Source organism: Scyliorhinus torazame, chromosome 29 (genome assembly GCF_047496885.1).
Source record: "Scyliorhinus torazame isolate Kashiwa2021f chromosome 29, sScyTor2.1, whole genome shotgun sequence".
Lineage (NCBI taxonomy): Eukaryota > Metazoa > Chordata > Chondrichthyes > Carcharhiniformes > Scyliorhinidae > Scyliorhinus > Scyliorhinus torazame.
In genome coordinates this window covers 22,433,655-22,450,447 of record NC_092735.1, presented here as the reverse complement: position 1 = coordinate 22,450,447, position 16,793 = coordinate 22,433,655, and the positions used below count along the sequence as shown (strand labels likewise).

The window sequence follows — 16,793 nt, the reverse complement described above, 5'->3', positions numbered from 1 at the left end:
GCAGGTCTTGACCCCCCACCTCCCAGCACCATTGAACTGTTAATTCATGTTGGCATGAGGGAACACCAACATGAATTACGACATATCCCCCCCATGACGGGCACTTGGTGAACAGGTCAGGGGGGAGGGGGGGGGGGGGGGGGGGGGCGGGTGAAGCACAGCCCCCGGAGGGGAGAGAGTCACGCCCGGGCATGTACCCTGGCAGTGGAGCCAGCAGGCTCCGCCCCTCTTTTACCGCCCGAGTTGGCGCTTAAGTCAAAGAGAATGGGAAAATTACACCCATAGTTCCAAATGAGGATGGTGTGGGGCTTGGGAGGGGAGCCTGGAGGCGGTGGGCATCCCCGGGCGTGGTTGCACCTTCCTAATCAACAATTCTCCTACTTGGATTCGACTCTCCTGTTAATCCTTCTATAGCTACTCAGACTGACGAACCAGTCTGCTACAATCCACGTGGTGGGTGTGATGTTCAATCAACCCTGTGTCTGTCCTCACTGACTGTCTCCACCGGAAAGAGGAAGATCATGTGCGCTGTGTCCTTTTATATGGGGTTGGTGTAATGCCCCCCTGTGGTAGTGTCACCTCTGTGTGTATCGTGAATGCCCATTGGTCGTGTCCTATCTTACTGACCTATTGGTTGAATATCTGTGTGTCATGTCTCTGGTGCTCCCTCTAGTGTCTGGCTAGGTGTAGTGTATGTACATTAACCCTTTGTGTACTTACAGTGATGTATATCACCACATCCGGGAACACCGTACAGGATGCAGATTGAAGGAGTTGTCGGAAGGCCAAGGCCTGTTTTACTCATCGTGTCCAGTGGCAGGAGGGTGGGCAACCAGAGGACACAGAGTTAAGCTTGACAGGCAGAGGCGAGAGGAGGGAATACTTCTGCCTTTAAATGCAGAGCTGGGTTATTCACGATCAGGAACATGCTGCCCGAAAGTGGGGTGGGTGCAGTTTCCACAGGAACTTTCAGAAGCGAAATGGATGTCTGCTTGAAGGAAAAACTATTTACAGAGCTCTGGGAATTGCGCAGGGGAATGGGGCTAATTGAATAGCTCCTTCGAAGAGGCACAATATGCTGTACGATCGTGAAGTAAAAAGGTGTAATTTATCAGATGCACTAAGCGGCCCGGTAGCACAATGGTTAGCACCGTTGCTTCACAGTGCCAGGGTCCCGGGTTCGATTCCCGGCTTGGGTCACTGTCTGTGCGGAGTCCGCACGTTCTCCCCGTGTCTGCGTGGGTTTCCTCCGGGTGCTCCGGTTTCCTCCCACAAGTCCCGAAAGACGTGCTTGTTGGGTGAATTGGACATTCTGAATTCTCCCTCCGTGTACCCGAACAAGCGCCGGAATGTGGCGACTAGGGGCTTTTCACAGTAACGTCATTGCGGCGTTAATGTAAGCCTACTTGTGACACTAATAAAGATTATTAATTATTTATTTTCACCAAGTTTCTTGGCAGGTTGGAGAGTCAATGAGGGCACCATCGTCACGTTTGAAACCGAGAAGGAAGATGCATTTGTATTGGGGACGCCTTGGTAAGGACACACACCCAGGGAGGTGGGGAGTGGGCCGAGGGCATCTTCTCTGCCCCCTCCCCCACCCTCCCCAGCCCAACCCAAGACTTATCTCATGCAATGTCCAGTAGTGGGCAGGTATAGAGCGCAGAGACTCAGGAAAGGGGCGGAGGTAGGATTGAGGTGTAACCCCGTTAATAACACAACATATATATATATATTTTTTTTTTTTAAGAATCGCCGGATGGTACAGCACAGAAAGGAGGACACTCGGCCCAAATCGCCTGTTCCAGCCCATCGAAAGACCTCACCAAATAGTCCCACTCCTCGTTGCTCTTGAACCATTGCCCTGGAAAGGTTGTCCCTTTGGATAGGGAGGGGGGAGAAGGCGGGGAGAACGTCACCCCGGAGAGCGGGTGCAGACGCGATGGGCCGAATGGCCTCCTTTCTGGGCCCCAGTGATCCTGTGAAGCATCTCTGTCCAATTCCATTGCGGGAGAATACCGCAATATCTATTCGCGCGCCCCCCCCCCCCCCCCCTTCTACCGACACAAAAGATAGGAGCACGCACCTTGCAGAAAGAGAGGAAGATAACAGACTTCACCATGAAGAACTTGAGCACCGGGCTATAGGGGCTAAGCAGCTCCGCGTGGCGAAGTAGAAGAGGAAGAGGGCGTAGAGGGCAAGGCTGACCGAGATGTTGTACACAATGGTGACGTACAGGTAGCCACCGGCAACGCTGGGGTAAAAAGAGAGAACGAACAGAGTTAAACATGGTTCTGAGAAACAAAAAAAAACACTTGGCCATCATTTATTCATATTTACAATCTTTATTGTCACAAGTAGGCTTACATTAACACTGCAATGAAGTTACTGTGAAAAGCCCCTAGTCGCCCCATTCCGGCGCCTGTTCGGGTACACAGAGGGAGAATTCAGAAGATCCAAATTACCTAACAAGCACGTCGTTCGGGACTGTGGGAGGAAACCGGAGCACCCGGAGGAAACCCACGCAGACACGGGGAGAACGTGCAGACTCCGCACAGACAGTGACCCAAGCCGGGGATCGAACCTAGGACCCTGGCGCTGTGAAGCTATAGTGCTCACCACTGTGCCACCGCGCCGCCATTAGGTGGTCGCCCTTTTAGGCCAGACATGAGGGGGCCAGCAAAATGACAGAGGGGTGAAAGAGGGTGGGAAGAGCACCAGGCATCATCACACCGCCAGAGCCATTTTGCCAGTCACAGGATGGTGGAGTAGTGACAATATCGCTGGACCGGTAATCCCGAGGCCCAGGCGAATGCTCTGGGGACAAGGGTTCAAATCCCACCACGGCAGCTGGAGGAATTTAAATCCAATGAATAAAATCTGGAGTGGAAAGTTAGTCTCAGTTACGGTGACCATGGCAACTATCGGCGATTGTCTTAAAACCCTATCTGGTCCACTCCCCTTTAAGTGAAGGAGATCTGCCACCTTTACCTGGTCTGGCCTACATGTGACTCCAGACCCACAGCACGGTGGCGCAGTGGTTAGCACCGCTGCCTCACGGCGCCGAGGTTCCAGGTTCGATCCCGGCTCTGGGTCACCATACGTGTGGAGTTTGCACATTCTCCCCGTGTCTGCGTGGGTTTCGCCCCCCACAACCCAAAGATGTGCAGGGAAGGTGGTTTGGCCACGCTAAATTGCCCCCGAATTGGAAAAAATTAATTGGGTACTCTAAAAAAAAATTTTTTTTAAATAACTAGTGCTTGTATAGTTTTAGCAGGACTTCCACCATTCCATATTGCGCCCCAATCACCTGCTGACCTTGACAGGTGGACGCTGAGAGATTGTGTCTCCTTGTGGGAGAGCCTAGGACAGAGAGCAGAATCTCAGAGTAAGGGGGGGGGGGTGCCCATTTAAGACAGAGTGGAGGAGGAATTTCTCCTCCCAGAGGACAATGAATCTGTGGAATTTTTTTAACCACAAAGGGCCTGTTGTCATTCATGCTTGAGGAGCCCCAAATTCCAGTCAGTGCTGCTGCAGCGGGTGCAATAGATGCACGGGACAGATGGTCAAGTTATAGTTAGTGCTTTGCTCACTTGAAGTCGCCATCCTTGTACTTGCCGAACGCCTGGAGGATGACGGTGATGATGGCCATCAGAGGCTTCACCACGCAGAACTGAAGGGTTGCCTGTGAACAAGAACAAACTGAGCTCAGCCGCGATGGTCAGGGGTGTGCGGCCACTATATAAAAGAGCCCCAACCACTTTAAATCAAGTACAAGGGACTGGTACAGGTCAACAACCCGGACTGCTCGACTTAGACGGAGCCTCCGACGCAGAAACAGGCCATTCGGCCCCTTCTGTTCTATGCCGGCCTTTTTTGCTCCATGCCCCTCACCCAGTCATCTCATCCTCTGGGCGTTCTCTCCCATTCTTTTCTCCCTCGCGCGCCCTCTCCAGGTCATTTCTCAGGATGAGTTTGACATTACAAAGCCACCAGGCGGGATTTTCCCAGCTGATCCCGGTCAGAGGGAATGTCCGGTCCTGCCCGCGAGTCCCCGCCGCGGGTTCCCCGGTGGTGGAGGGCTCGAACTGCGGGATATCTCCATGACAGAGGCGCTACCGGACAATCCCTCCGGCCAATGTCGCGGGGGGGGGGGGGATCCCACACACTGTCTGCAGAGGGAGCGTCACTCCATGGTGGCCAATTCCAACATGGAGAAAAACATGCTTCTTAAATTTATAAAATCGGACAGAATCACAGAATCGTTACGGAGGCAGTCATTCGGCCCATTGGGCCTGCACCAGCTCTCCTCAGGAGCATAATGGTTTAGGGCCTGTTAGGAATTAGGGGAAAATTGAGAATAAAAATGGGATAAAAGAAAATAAAACGAGATGTCTGAGATACAAATGAGATACAAATCAGTGAGAAAAGCAAGTGTTTACCTCAGTGACCGAAGGAAAACATTGGGGGTACAGAAAAGGTAACTTCAAAAAAGCGGAGAGATCAGGAAATTCACATGTATATGTAAAAAGCCGACTCCACAGGGTGGGTAACATCAAAGGGAAAAAATGGTATATCCGTAGCACAATGACTGTAGAGGGTATGTATACCAATGTATACCAAATATACTATTGGATGCTGCTTGGGAGCTTCTCAAACATAGATAGTTGGAACCAAGGGGTAATTTTCTGTAACATTCTGTAGCATTGTTCACGCAATGACTGGGCTAATGCTCCCTGGTTCACAGATTCTCACAGTATACCAAATTGAAAATTGTGTTCCAAGTTACCCTTCTGGGTTTTGGGGTACTCTTGTATTTAACATCACGGTGTTCTTAACAGCGCTGCTCCACTACCTTTTCCCCTTATCCCACATCCGAACAAAATACCACGTTTCCACGATTAAAACCAGCGACGGCCCTGGCGGACACTGGGTCAAGGTTCAAAGTGCAGCTGTACCTGCTTGCAAAAGCGCAGAAATCCAATAGAGTACGTCTTCCCCCAGAGGCAGCAGGTCCCGTACATGCAGCTGGACCTGCGGGAGAGAACGTCCGGTTAGAAACATTCCCGACAGCGGCAGACGTCCGATCTGGCCAAACTTTGACAGCTGCCTTCTGGACTCCCGAAAGGGATTCCCTGACGCCCAGGTGTCTGAGAGGCGGCTGCCAAGAAGCCTTCGAACCAATTAACAAAAGGCGGACTGGAATTTTCCGCCTTCCTGCACAATGGGAGCCGGATTGTGGAGGCTGCCCCACGCGAAGGGCGGGGGGGGGTGGGTGGGTCCAGGAAGGCCTAAAGCTCCACCTCACCCACCTTGTCAAGGCCACCGCCTAATTGGTTACTGCTACGGCTGTAGGTCACTCTGTAGAGAGGCTTGCCCCCCCCCCCAAACACCCTCCACCATCCCACCATCCCATTCTACCCCCACCGACCTCCAACCTCCCCACCACAAACCTCCCTCCCCCCACGTATGACTGTGCCCCTCCCCTTTCTTGAGCCCCCACCCACCTTCTCCCACACAAACTACTCGCCCCCCCCCCCTCCCTCCAACAATCATGAAGGGGTGAATGATCATCTCCTGTTGCTGAAGCCAGTTGGGGATAAATCTTCTTCTACAGGCCTACTCCCCTCCCCCGGATCAATCAACGGGCCACGTTGCTCGATCAGAGAACCACCGCACACTTGCCCAATTCCCATATCAGGACATTGCGATCGCTACAGGGTATTTCACACGGTTCTCATTCAGCAACCTCTCCAATCCAGCTTTCCTTTTAAGAGAAAAACAAAGTCCTTCAGAGAATGCGGCGCAATACCCCGGGGGTGAGTCATAAGAGATGGGGGGGGGGCACCCTGTCAGCTCTCTCTGTAGAGAAATCCAGTTCCCCTGTTCAGTCCCCATGACCCTAGCAATTTATTCCCATCATGTGCCCATCCAATTTCCTTTTGAAATAATTGGTTGTCTCCACTTCCACCATCGTCACAGGCAGCGAGTTCCAAGTCTTGACCGCTCGTTGGTTCTTCCTCCTATCTGCCTCAAATTTTTTTTAAAAATTACTTTACGGGATGTGGCCATCGCTGGTTAGGTCAGCATTTGTCTCTCACCTCTAGTTGCCCTTCAGAAGATGGTGGTGAGCTGCCTTCTTGAACCGCTGAGGTCCCCGAGGTATAGGTACACCCACTGTGCTGTTAGGGAGCGAATGTCCCAGCGACAGTGAAGGAACGGCCGATATATTTCCAAGTAAGGGTGGTGAGTGACTTGGAGGGGAGCCTCCAGGTGGTGGGGTTCCCAGGTATCTGCTGCCCTCGAGATGGTGGTAGTCGTGGGTTTGAAAGGTGCTGCCGAAAGAATCTTGGTGAGTTACTGCAGTGCATCTTGTAGATGGTGCACACGGCTGCCACTGTTAGTCGGTGCCGGAGGGATTGAACGGAAGGGGGAGCAACCAAGTGGGCTGCTTTGTCCTGGATGGTGTTGAGCTTCTTGAGTGTTGTTGGAGCTGCACTCATCCAGGCAAATGGAGAGTATTCCATCACACTCCTGACTTGTGCCTTGTGGATGGTGGACAGGCTTTTAGGTGGGGGTGGGGTCAGGAGGTAAGTTACTTGCCGTAGGATTCCTAGCCTTTGACCTGCCCTGGTAGCCACAATATTAAAATGGCCAGCCCAGTTCAGTTTCTGATCAATGGTAACCCCCAACATATTGATTGTGGGCGATTCAGCGATGGTAATGCCATTGAATGTCAAGGGGCAATGGTTAGATCCCTTCTTGTTGGAAATGGTCATTGATTGGCACTTCTGTGGCGTGAATGTAACTTCTCTCGCCCAAAACCTTAAATCTGTGTTCTCCAGGCCTTGTACAATCAGCGAATGGGAACAGCTTTCCTCTTTCTACCTAAACTTGTCATAAGTTACAGTGGGTCAAATGGCAAATGTAACTGGCACAGGAGAGATGGCAGCTCTGTGGGAAGGTCACTTATCAGTAATCGAGAGACCCAGACTAATAAACTGGGCACACAGACTCAAACTGAATTGACAGTTAGCCTCAGTAATGGTGACCATCAAACTATCATTGTTTGTCATTAAAACCCATCTGGTTCATTAACCCCCCCCCCCCCCTTTAGGGAAGGAAATCTGCTGTCCTTGCCCGGTCTGGCCTACATGTGACTCCAGACCCACAACAGTGTTGCTTACTCTTAACTGCCCTCCGTAATGTGTCATGAGAATGTCACTTTAAGAAATGTTCGTCTGCTCATGTTACTGCAGTGATGTCAGAGTGTGGGTGGAGCTGAGCTCTGGCTCTGCTTTTTAGTTTCACTTTAAGAAAAGCTTGGGGAGTGTGTTTTTTGGGTTTCGTTTCAGTGTTGGAGCTCAGTCAGCCGCAGAAGGTGTAATGTTGTTCTTTCTGCCATGTAAAGACTATCTCTTGATTATTTGGTGAATTCAGTGATAACTGTCCTCAGTAGTGAATTTAAACCTGATGTGCTTCTGTTAAAAGTTTTTTTTAAAAATGTCTTATGGATGTTGAAAGGAAAGTTTAAGGATTACTTAGTGTTGTATTCTTTGGGGGGTGTATTTGAATTGATGGTTGCTAAGCTGTTCACTGTTTGTTTTAAAAAGGTTAACTTGAGTTCATAGAATAAACATTGTTTTGCTTTAAAAAATACTTTTCCATTTCTGCTGTCCCACACCTGTAGAGTGGGTCGTGTGCTCCCCAGACCACAATCTATTAAAAGTTGTGGGTCAGGTGAACTCCACGATACACTTTGTGGTTCTCTAAACCCTGGCCCATAACAAATGGCCCAGCAAGCCACTTAGTTCAAGGGCAACTATGGATGGGCAACAAATGTTGGCCTTGTCCAGGACACCCACGTCACCATTGAAAGAGAAAAGAAAATCTCCCTACGATAGGAAGATGTCGATGTACTGGTCAAGTGGGCAGAAAACGGGCGGCACAATGGTTAACACTGCTGCCTCACAGTGCCAGGGACCCGGGTTCAATTCCGACTTAGAGTGACTCTCTGTGTAGAGTTTGCAGTTTCTCCCCGTGTCTGCGTGGGTTTCCTCCGGGTGCTCCGGTTTCCTCTCTCAGTCCAAAGATGTGCAGGTTAGGTAGATAGGCCAAGCTCAATTTCCCCCTAGTGATCAAAGGTTTGGTGGAGTTACAGGGCTAGGGTGTGGATTGGGCCTAGGTAGGGTGCTCTTTCAGAGGGTCGGTGCAGACTCGATGGGCCGAATGGCCTCCTTCTGCACTGTCAGGATTCTAAATGGCAAATGGAATTCAACCCAGGGAAATGAGAGATGATGCATTTGGGGAGTTAAAGCATTACCACAATAAACAGGAGGATACCGGGAGGTGTAGAGGAAGTGAGGACTTTGGAGTGAATGCCCACAGATTCCTGAAGACAGTAGGCAGGTCGATAAGGTGTTCAAGAAGGCAGATGGAGTCCTTTCCTTAATTATCTGAGGTATAGAGCAGGATGGTAATGCTGAAATTATATAAAACACCCGTTCGGCCACAACTGGAGTACTGTGTGCGGTTCTGGTCTCCTCATTAAAGAAAGGATGTAGTTGGATTTGAGAGGGCACAGAGGAGATTTAGGAGGATGTTGTCAGGACTGGAATATTGCAGCTTCCTGAGCAAGGATTGGATAAACTGGGATTGTTCTCCTCAGGACAGAGTAGGCCGAGGAGAGATTTGGTTGAGAGGTACAAAATTGTGAGGGGCCTGGACTGAGTGGATGGGGAGGGCCTATTTACTCTCGCAGAGGGGTCAGTGACTGGCGGGGCATAGATTTAAGGTGATTGGTAGAAAGATTAGGAGAGGAACGGAGGAAAACCTTGTTCACCCAACAGGGTTGAGGGGGTCTGGAACTCGCTGCCTGAATGGGTGGTAGAGACAGAAACCCTTTTGGATGTGCGCCCCAATGGTCGTAACCTGAAGTGCTACGGACCAAACACTGGAAAGTGGGATTAGGCTGGCAGGCTGGTTTTCCGGCCGGCTCAGACACGATGGGCCTAGTTGCCTCTTTCTGTGCTGTAATCTTTCCATGACACCGGTTCTCAATTAATCCCAGTCAGTGATGGCATCTCAATCCCAATACAGGATAAGTCAATGATGGCCACATCTATAACTGAATGGGACTAGCCATATTAATACTGTGGCTACCAGGGCAGGACAAAGGCTGGGAATCCTACAGCGAATAACTTACCTCCTGACTCCCCAAAGCCTGTCCACCATCTACAAGGCCCAAATCAGGAGTGTTATGGAAAACTGTCCCCTTGCCTGGATGAGTGCAGCTCCAACAACACTCAAGAAGCTCGACACCATCCAGGGCAAAGCAGCCCTGCTTGATTGCTCCACTTTCCACAAACGTTCAAACCCTCCACCAACAACAAACAGACGCAGTTATGTGCACCATCTACAAGCTGCATTGCAGTAACCCACCAAGGTTCCTTAGACCGCACCTTCCAAACCCACGACCTTTACCATCTTGAAGGACAAGGGCAGCAGATACCTGGGAACCCTACCACCTGGAGGTTCCCCTCCAAGTCACTCACCACCCTGACTTGGAAATATATCGGCCGTTCTTTCACTGTCGCTGGGTCAAAGGAACTGCCTCCCTAACAGCACAGGGGGTGCGCCTACACCTCAAAGACTGCAGCGGTTAAAGAAGACAACTAAAACCACCACCTTTTGATGGGTAACTAGGGATGGGGAATAAATGCGGGCCTAACCAGAACGCCCACATCCCATAAATGAATTTTTAAAAAAGATCTCCCTGATCATCAATTCAGGAACTCTGCTGTCGTCAGCCTTCCTGCCGAATTCCCAGTTCTTCAAATCAATTTGTTCTTGGGAAAGTTGCGAAACCGCAGCATATTTGTGTGACTAAAATACAGCTTCACTGAATTCCTTGGGATGCAACTTTTGGCAAAAGGGGGTCTTGGGAAATACCCGACAGCAAACAGTCCCCAGAGACTATCTCCAGGTAGCCAATCAAACACAGCGGTGGTGCCAATTTGTTTGTGCATCCCGTTGGCCTGCAGCTGGTAGGCCGAAGATTTACAACCTGGAGACAAGACTTTAACAATAAACCCCCCCCCCCCGCCAAAAAAGCTTTTTTACGGGAACATCATCAAAGTAAAGGTCAGAATTTGAGGGGCGCGGAGAACTCGAGGGGAGCGAGGACCCAAATGAGGCTCGAATGGCGAGGCCCTTAAAGCAGGCCACGAAACCGGCGGGAACGCACGGTTGACCACTTACTCAATGGGCTTGCCCCGAATCTCCGACATTATGGAACTCTCTCCTCCCAGGTACTCGTAGCACAGGCTGAGGAAGTTGTAGATCACAAAGGCTGCAAGAGAATGAGAAAAAGCCCATCAGTCTACAACGCAGCAACAGGATCCTAGTTTGCCTTTCGGAAGCTTACGGTAATCAAGAGCGAGTCGCCATCGCGGGCGTAGGGAACACAAACTCAAATCCCACCCTGGGCAGTTTGAGAGGGCGGCTTTCTCTGAAAGCCGAAAATAAAAAGTATACTCACCCGTGACATTACCACAAATGTACAGAACTGGAAGGGTTAATGTTATGTCCAAATCAACCACGAGAGGGAGCTAGAACTATATAAGGCATCGATACCAAGCCTGGTGGGTGAGAGGCTGAGGAGAAGGCTAGAACAGACTGTAGGAAAGATAGTGTGAGTGAGAGCAGATCATAGTTAATGTATTAGTATAGCGAATAGTAGTAGATGAGTGCAGATTGTATGTTTATTATCTACTGTTTATTATACTGTCAATATAAAAGCCATTTGTAGTCTTTGTGAACACTACGCCAACCATCTTAGAATTAGCAACAAAAGAACACCACAGCACCCATGAACCCATCGACCAATGCATGGCTCACAGGGAGGGGGCGGAAACCCGCTGTGTCCACCCGGACTGTGCCTATACGGGACACCAGTCTCGAACCAACATGGTTGAGCCTTCACCACCTTCAGAAGCGGTCAATCAAGTCACTCTGATGTTTCAAATCCGCGACCCTCGGTCCCACCTTGGCAGGTTTCATCGGCGTTTAGAACGAGGGGTGATCTTGATGAAGCATAAAAAATTCTGAGGTTTGACAGGATAGATGCCGAGGGGATGTCTCCCCTCGTTGGGGGGACGGGGACGGGGGGTGGGGGCGGGGGGGGGGAAGAGAGGGAGTCTAGAACTAGGGGGCAGAGTTACAAGATTCAAAGGGGTCTCCAATTTAGGATAGCGAACAATCTTTTCTCCCAGAGGTCGCTAATCTTTGGAACTTTCCCCAGAAGCTCGGTCACTGTTTTTTTATTCACCTGAGGAAGGAGCAGTGCTCCGAAAGCTAGTGATTTGAAACAAACCTGTTGGACTTTAACCTGGTGTTGTAAGACTTCTTACTGTGCTCACCCCAGTCCATCTCCACATCTTTTTTTATTGGAATGGCAGAGTAGGCTCGAGGGGCCGAATGGCCTGCTCCTTGGCTTCCTGCGTGCTGTGCCTTTGCAGGGTAAGCAGCAGTGGCCAATAAACACCTGCCTCGCTATGCTCACATCCCAAGGACTTGCACGTGGAGAATTCGTCCAGCCCTGGCTTCTCCGTGAGCAATCGATCGTCTGAAAGAATGAGCTCTGCTTTGAAGGGATGTATGTGCGTTCTTGTGGACAATAGGAGAGAGAGGGGGAGAGAGAGGGAGAGAGAGAGGGGGAGAGAGAGAAAAAGAGAGAGAGAGAGCGAGAAAGGGAGGGAGAGAGCCTCGTTATTAAACAGAAATAATTACATGGAAAAGCCCCCGTGCCTCAGCAATGAAAATAGGGAAGGGTAAAGGAGGCGGGGGGAAGGGTGCGCAAGGGAGAAATAAATGAGCCAACTTTCATTGTTCCAGAAATTTCTGGATGAACACAGATTCTGAACAATTTGCCTTCAAGCCACAGAGCTGGAACCAAAAATAACTCTCAGATTTCTGTTCGATGAGTCAAACTGGTACGGGCTTCGGGGCACATGGCACAACACGGGACATTCGGCCGTTACTGGAGCAAGGCCGAGTCTTCACGTTTGCATAGAATCAACATCACTTACAGCACAGGATGAGGCCATTGAACTCACCTGATCCATATGAGCATCCCCTTCATTTTATTTTCATAGAATTTACAGTGCAGAAGGAGGCCATTCGGCCTATTGAGTCTGTACCGGCTCTTGGAAAGAGCACCCTATCCAAGGCCAACACCTCCACCCTATCCCCACAACCCAGTAACCCCACCCAACACTAAGGGCAATTTTGGACACTAAGGGCAATTTAGCGCGGTCAATCCACCTAACCCGCACATCTTTGGACTTGTGGGAGGAAACCAGAGCACCCGGAGGAAACCCACGCAGACACGGGGAGAACGTGCAGACTCCGCACAGACAGTGACCCAAGCCGGGAATCGAACCTGGGACCCTGGCGCTGTGAAGCAACTGTGCTAACCACTGGGCTACCATGCCGCCCCATACTTTTTCATGGCATGTGGGTGTCGCTGGCATTTGTTGCCCATCCTCAGTTGCCCCTTCAACGGAGGGTCTCGCTCGGCCATTTCAGAGGGGCACTTTAAGAGTCAATCGCATCGCTGTGGGCGTGTAGGCCAGACCGGGTTAGGACGGCAGATTTCCTTCGCAATTAGCGAATCAGCCTCCCCGAACAGGTGCCGGAATGTGGCGACTAGGGGCTTTTAACAGTAACTTCATTTGAAGCCTACTTGTGACAATAAGCGATTTTCATTTTCATTTTTATCTCAGATGGGTTTTGATAACAATCGATGATTGGCAGTACTGAGCCGACTTTGCGTTTAGATTTTATTAATTCTATTTAACTGCCAACAGCTGCCCTGGTGGGATTCGAACCCACATCACCAGAGCCTTCATGAATAACCTCAGCCGATACGGGAATCGAACCCGCACTGCTGGCCTCGCTCTGCATCACAAACAAGGTGTCCAGCCAACTGAGCTAAACCGACCGCCTCTCCTCCATGCACCTGTCCAACTTCCCCTTAAAGGCACAGGTAGCTGTGGCAATTTAGCGTGGTCAATCCACCTAACCTGCTCATCTTTGGACTTGTGGGAGGAAACCGGAGCATCCGGAGGAAACCCGTGCAGACACGGGGAGAACCACACTGGGCAGTGGCACCTTAATTTAACCTCGAGCTCTTCAAATCCAAGTTCTCCAGCAGTCTACATCACTGAAAATAAAACCACCACACAGAATGCGAGCATACCGTCGGCCTTTGGGCCGTCCAGTACTGGTAGCGGCATTAACTGCTGTTTTATCAATTATATGAGCCTTTGACATGGCCGTCCGTTAGGAGTACAAGTTCAGAAAGCCATGCCCAACATCTCATCTCGAAGATGGCATTCCCGGCATTGCAGCACTCCCTCAGTGATGAGCTGTCGCATCAGCCTAGAATATATACCCTCACCTGGGCAACGTGAGCCAAAAGTTGCAATCATAGGCTGCTTTCCCCCTTTGAGGGGGGAAGAGCTGACTGGTGGTGGTTTAATCTGATTCATAGAATTTACAGTCCTGAAGGAGGCCATTTGGCCCATCGCGTCTGCACCGGCCCTTGGAAAGGGCACCCTTATTAAGCCCACTGCTCCATCCTATCCCCATAACCCACTAACCCCAAATAACCTTTTTGGACACTACGGGGAATTTAGCACGGCCAATCCACCTAACCTGGACACATCTTTGGACTGTGGGAGGAAACCGGATCACCCGGAGAAAACCCACGCAGACACGGGGAAAACGTGCAGACTCCGTACAGACAGTGATCCAGGCTGGGAATCGAACCTGGGACCCTGGCGCTGTGAATCAACTGTGCTAACCACTGTGCTACCGTGCCGCCCACAAAATATTTTTCCAAATACTTTACGGCTGCAACGGTCAAAAAAAGGGTGAATAATGCAGGGGTATTACCTGCCACTTTGCAGTGTTAGAATGTGTTTTTTTTATTCGTTCATGGGATGAGAGTGTGGCTGGCCGGGCCCAGCATTTACGGCCCAACCCTAATTGCCCTCGAGAAGGTGGTGGAGAGCCGCCTTCTTGAGCTGCTGCGGCCCATGTGGTGTAGGTACACCCACAGTGCTGTTTGTGCGGGAGATCCAGGATCTTGACCCAGTGAACAGGAACACGAGGGGGGGGGGGGGGGGGGTAACACAGCCAGCTGCAGCAACCCGAATCCAGGCCAGCTGGACTGAGCTATCTCAGCGTGGGGGCAGGGGTTTAACCTGCCTGCTTTGCACAATTGAGCTCGGAGCCGTTATGGGAGACGCACAAATGGTTGTGAACCGTTGGGGGGGGGGGGGGGGGGGGTGGAAGTTTGAAAAGAATTCTCATTTTGTCAGACGCTGGAGGGAATTCGCTCAGCCTGTGCCGAGCCTGAGTGGACAGCAGATGGCATCGCCCGAGTGCTGAGGCAAACACAGCACTGAACAAACGATGCACTCGACTGGCAATAAAAACAACGGATTCCTCAGCTGAACCACAGCGGGGAAATGCAGACAGACTAGGCCACAGGGAGGGAGGTGGGGGTGAAGGAGAGGGAGACATGCTCGGGCCACAGAGAGGGAGGAGGGGTTGTTAGACGTTTAGCTGCTGTTGTCTAAAGAGTCAAAGGTTCTGCTCCTTTTCCACAAACACCTTTAATTTACTTCAACAGACTCTGCACAAAACTCTAACATCACATCACCTGACACAAAGGCCACCTGAAGCCCCTTTACATATCCGTGTCAATTACTGGATACTTAACATAAATGAGACAACTAATTGGAATGTCTTTTAACCCATTACTTAACAGGGGTGAGGGGGCACTTGCAGGTCACAGTGAGGGAGGTGAGGGGGCCACAGAGAGGCAGGGGGACACAGTGAGGGGGGAGGGGCACGAGGGCCACAGAGAGGCAGGGTGCCACAGAGGGGGAGGCGTCAGAGCTCGGGACGAAAATGTAACGAGATTGGAATCAAAGGGGGCACGGGAGAGAGGACTCTTCATCCACGGCGAGTGGTTGGGTCTGGAATTCAATGCTCGAAGCGGCTTCAATCACGGCTTGTTAAAGGCAATTGGAAGTAGAGCTGAAAGGCTAAAAATAAATTGCCATGTTCTGGGCAACGAACCAGGGAGCAGGGCTCACCGAATTGCTCTTGCAGTGAGCTGGCATGGGCCTGATGGGTGGAATGGCCTCAATCTGTGCTGTAACTATTCTGCGATTCAAAGAGACTAGAAATTAGAAACTGGTCAATTTTACTTCCGAAAATTAAACATTTGGAGTTGCTTACTCATGGAAGCAACACAAACTCCTAATTCGATGAGAATTGCTGGAGTCGATGAGTCATCTTCCTCAGCCCCCATCTCAGCCAAGGTAAACACAATGCTTTTGGGTCGAGGGACAGTGGAAGTCTCAACAATGTTCCCGATGGTGCAAGGAAACAGTATCCAGACAATGGGTACACAAGGAGGCCATTCAGCCCCTCACGTCCTAGTCTGGCAAGAAGATATGGAGGGAAGACAAAGGTGGTGTTAACCCCTGGCCCAAACCAGTGAATTATCCATTGGAACAAGATTGTCCAGCTGAACTTTCACTTACTGCTCTGTAACATCAAAGGCAGGATCCACATGTAACGCCTGCTGCCTTTATCATTGAATCATAAGAAATAGGAGCCATTCAGCCCATCGAGCCTGCCTTGCCATTCAATAAGTTTGTGGCTGATCTAATTGCGGACTTAACAAGGGCAGCATGGTTGGCACTGTTGCTTCAGAGCACCAGGGTCCCAGGTTCAATTCCCAGCTTGGGTCACCGTCTGTGCGGAGTCTGCATGTTCTCCCCGTGTCTTGCGTGGGTTTCCTCCGGGTGCTCCGGTTTCCTCCCACAAGTCCCGAAACATGTGCTGTTAGGTAATTTGGACATTCTGATTCTCCCTCCATATACTCGAACAGGCGCTGGAGTGTGGCGACTAGGGGCTATTCACAGTAACTTCATTGCAGTGTTAATACCCTCCACTTGCCTGGATGAGCGCAGCTCCAACAACACTCAAGAAGCTCAACACCATCCAGGACAAAGCAACCCCGCTTGATTACTCCCCCTTCCACAAACATTCAGTACCTCCACCACCGACGCACAGTGGCAGCCGTGTGTACCATCTACAAGATGCATTGCAGGAACTCGTCAAGATTCCTCAGGCAGCACCTTCCAAACCCACGACCACTATGATCTAGAAGGACAAAGGCAGCAGATACCTGGGAACCCCACCACCTGGAGGTTCCCCTCCAAGTCACTCACCACCCTGACTTTAAAAAATATCGGCCGTTCCTTCACTGTCGCTGGGTCAAAATTCTGGAGCTCCCTCCCTAACAGCACTGCGGGTGTACCTACACCTCAGGGACTGCAGCGGTTCAAGAAGGCGGCTCACCCCCACCTTCTGAAAAGCAACTAAGGAAGGACAATAAATGCTGGACCTAACCAACGTCACCCACGTCCCATACATTTCTTTTTAAATTCCTTTAAGCGGCACAGTGTCAAATTCTGATCGATATCGCACCAGTGAAGCAGCTGGGCACTTTGTAAAATGTGGAGGGTGTTACGTCACAGCAAATTGTTGTTTAAAAACAAACAATACTCAAAAAAGATTATTTAAACATTACCAAAGCCCCACATGTTGGGTGCCAGCTGTACCTTCATTACTTCAATGAATTTTTCATTACTATACAAAGGTAATACTTTATATGGTGTTTGCATTTATTTAACTCAACTCGACAA

At 50.5% G+C, this 16,793-nt stretch overlaps 1 protein-coding gene across 1 annotated transcript in view; it reads right to left on the bottom strand.

Annotated features, from left to right (window-relative positions):
* LOC140404132 (transmembrane protein 184B-like) overlaps positions 1–16,793 on the bottom strand; it is a 75,394-nt gene that overhangs the window by 3,204 nt on the left and 55,397 nt on the right. Inside the window, 5 exon segments of the mRNA XM_072492550.1 lie at positions 2,087–2,160; positions 2,163–2,254; positions 3,594–3,685; positions 4,959–5,034; positions 10,261–10,351. Coding sequence (XP_072348651.1) covers positions 2,087–2,160; positions 2,163–2,254; positions 3,594–3,685; positions 4,959–5,034; positions 10,261–10,351 — 425 coding nt within the window.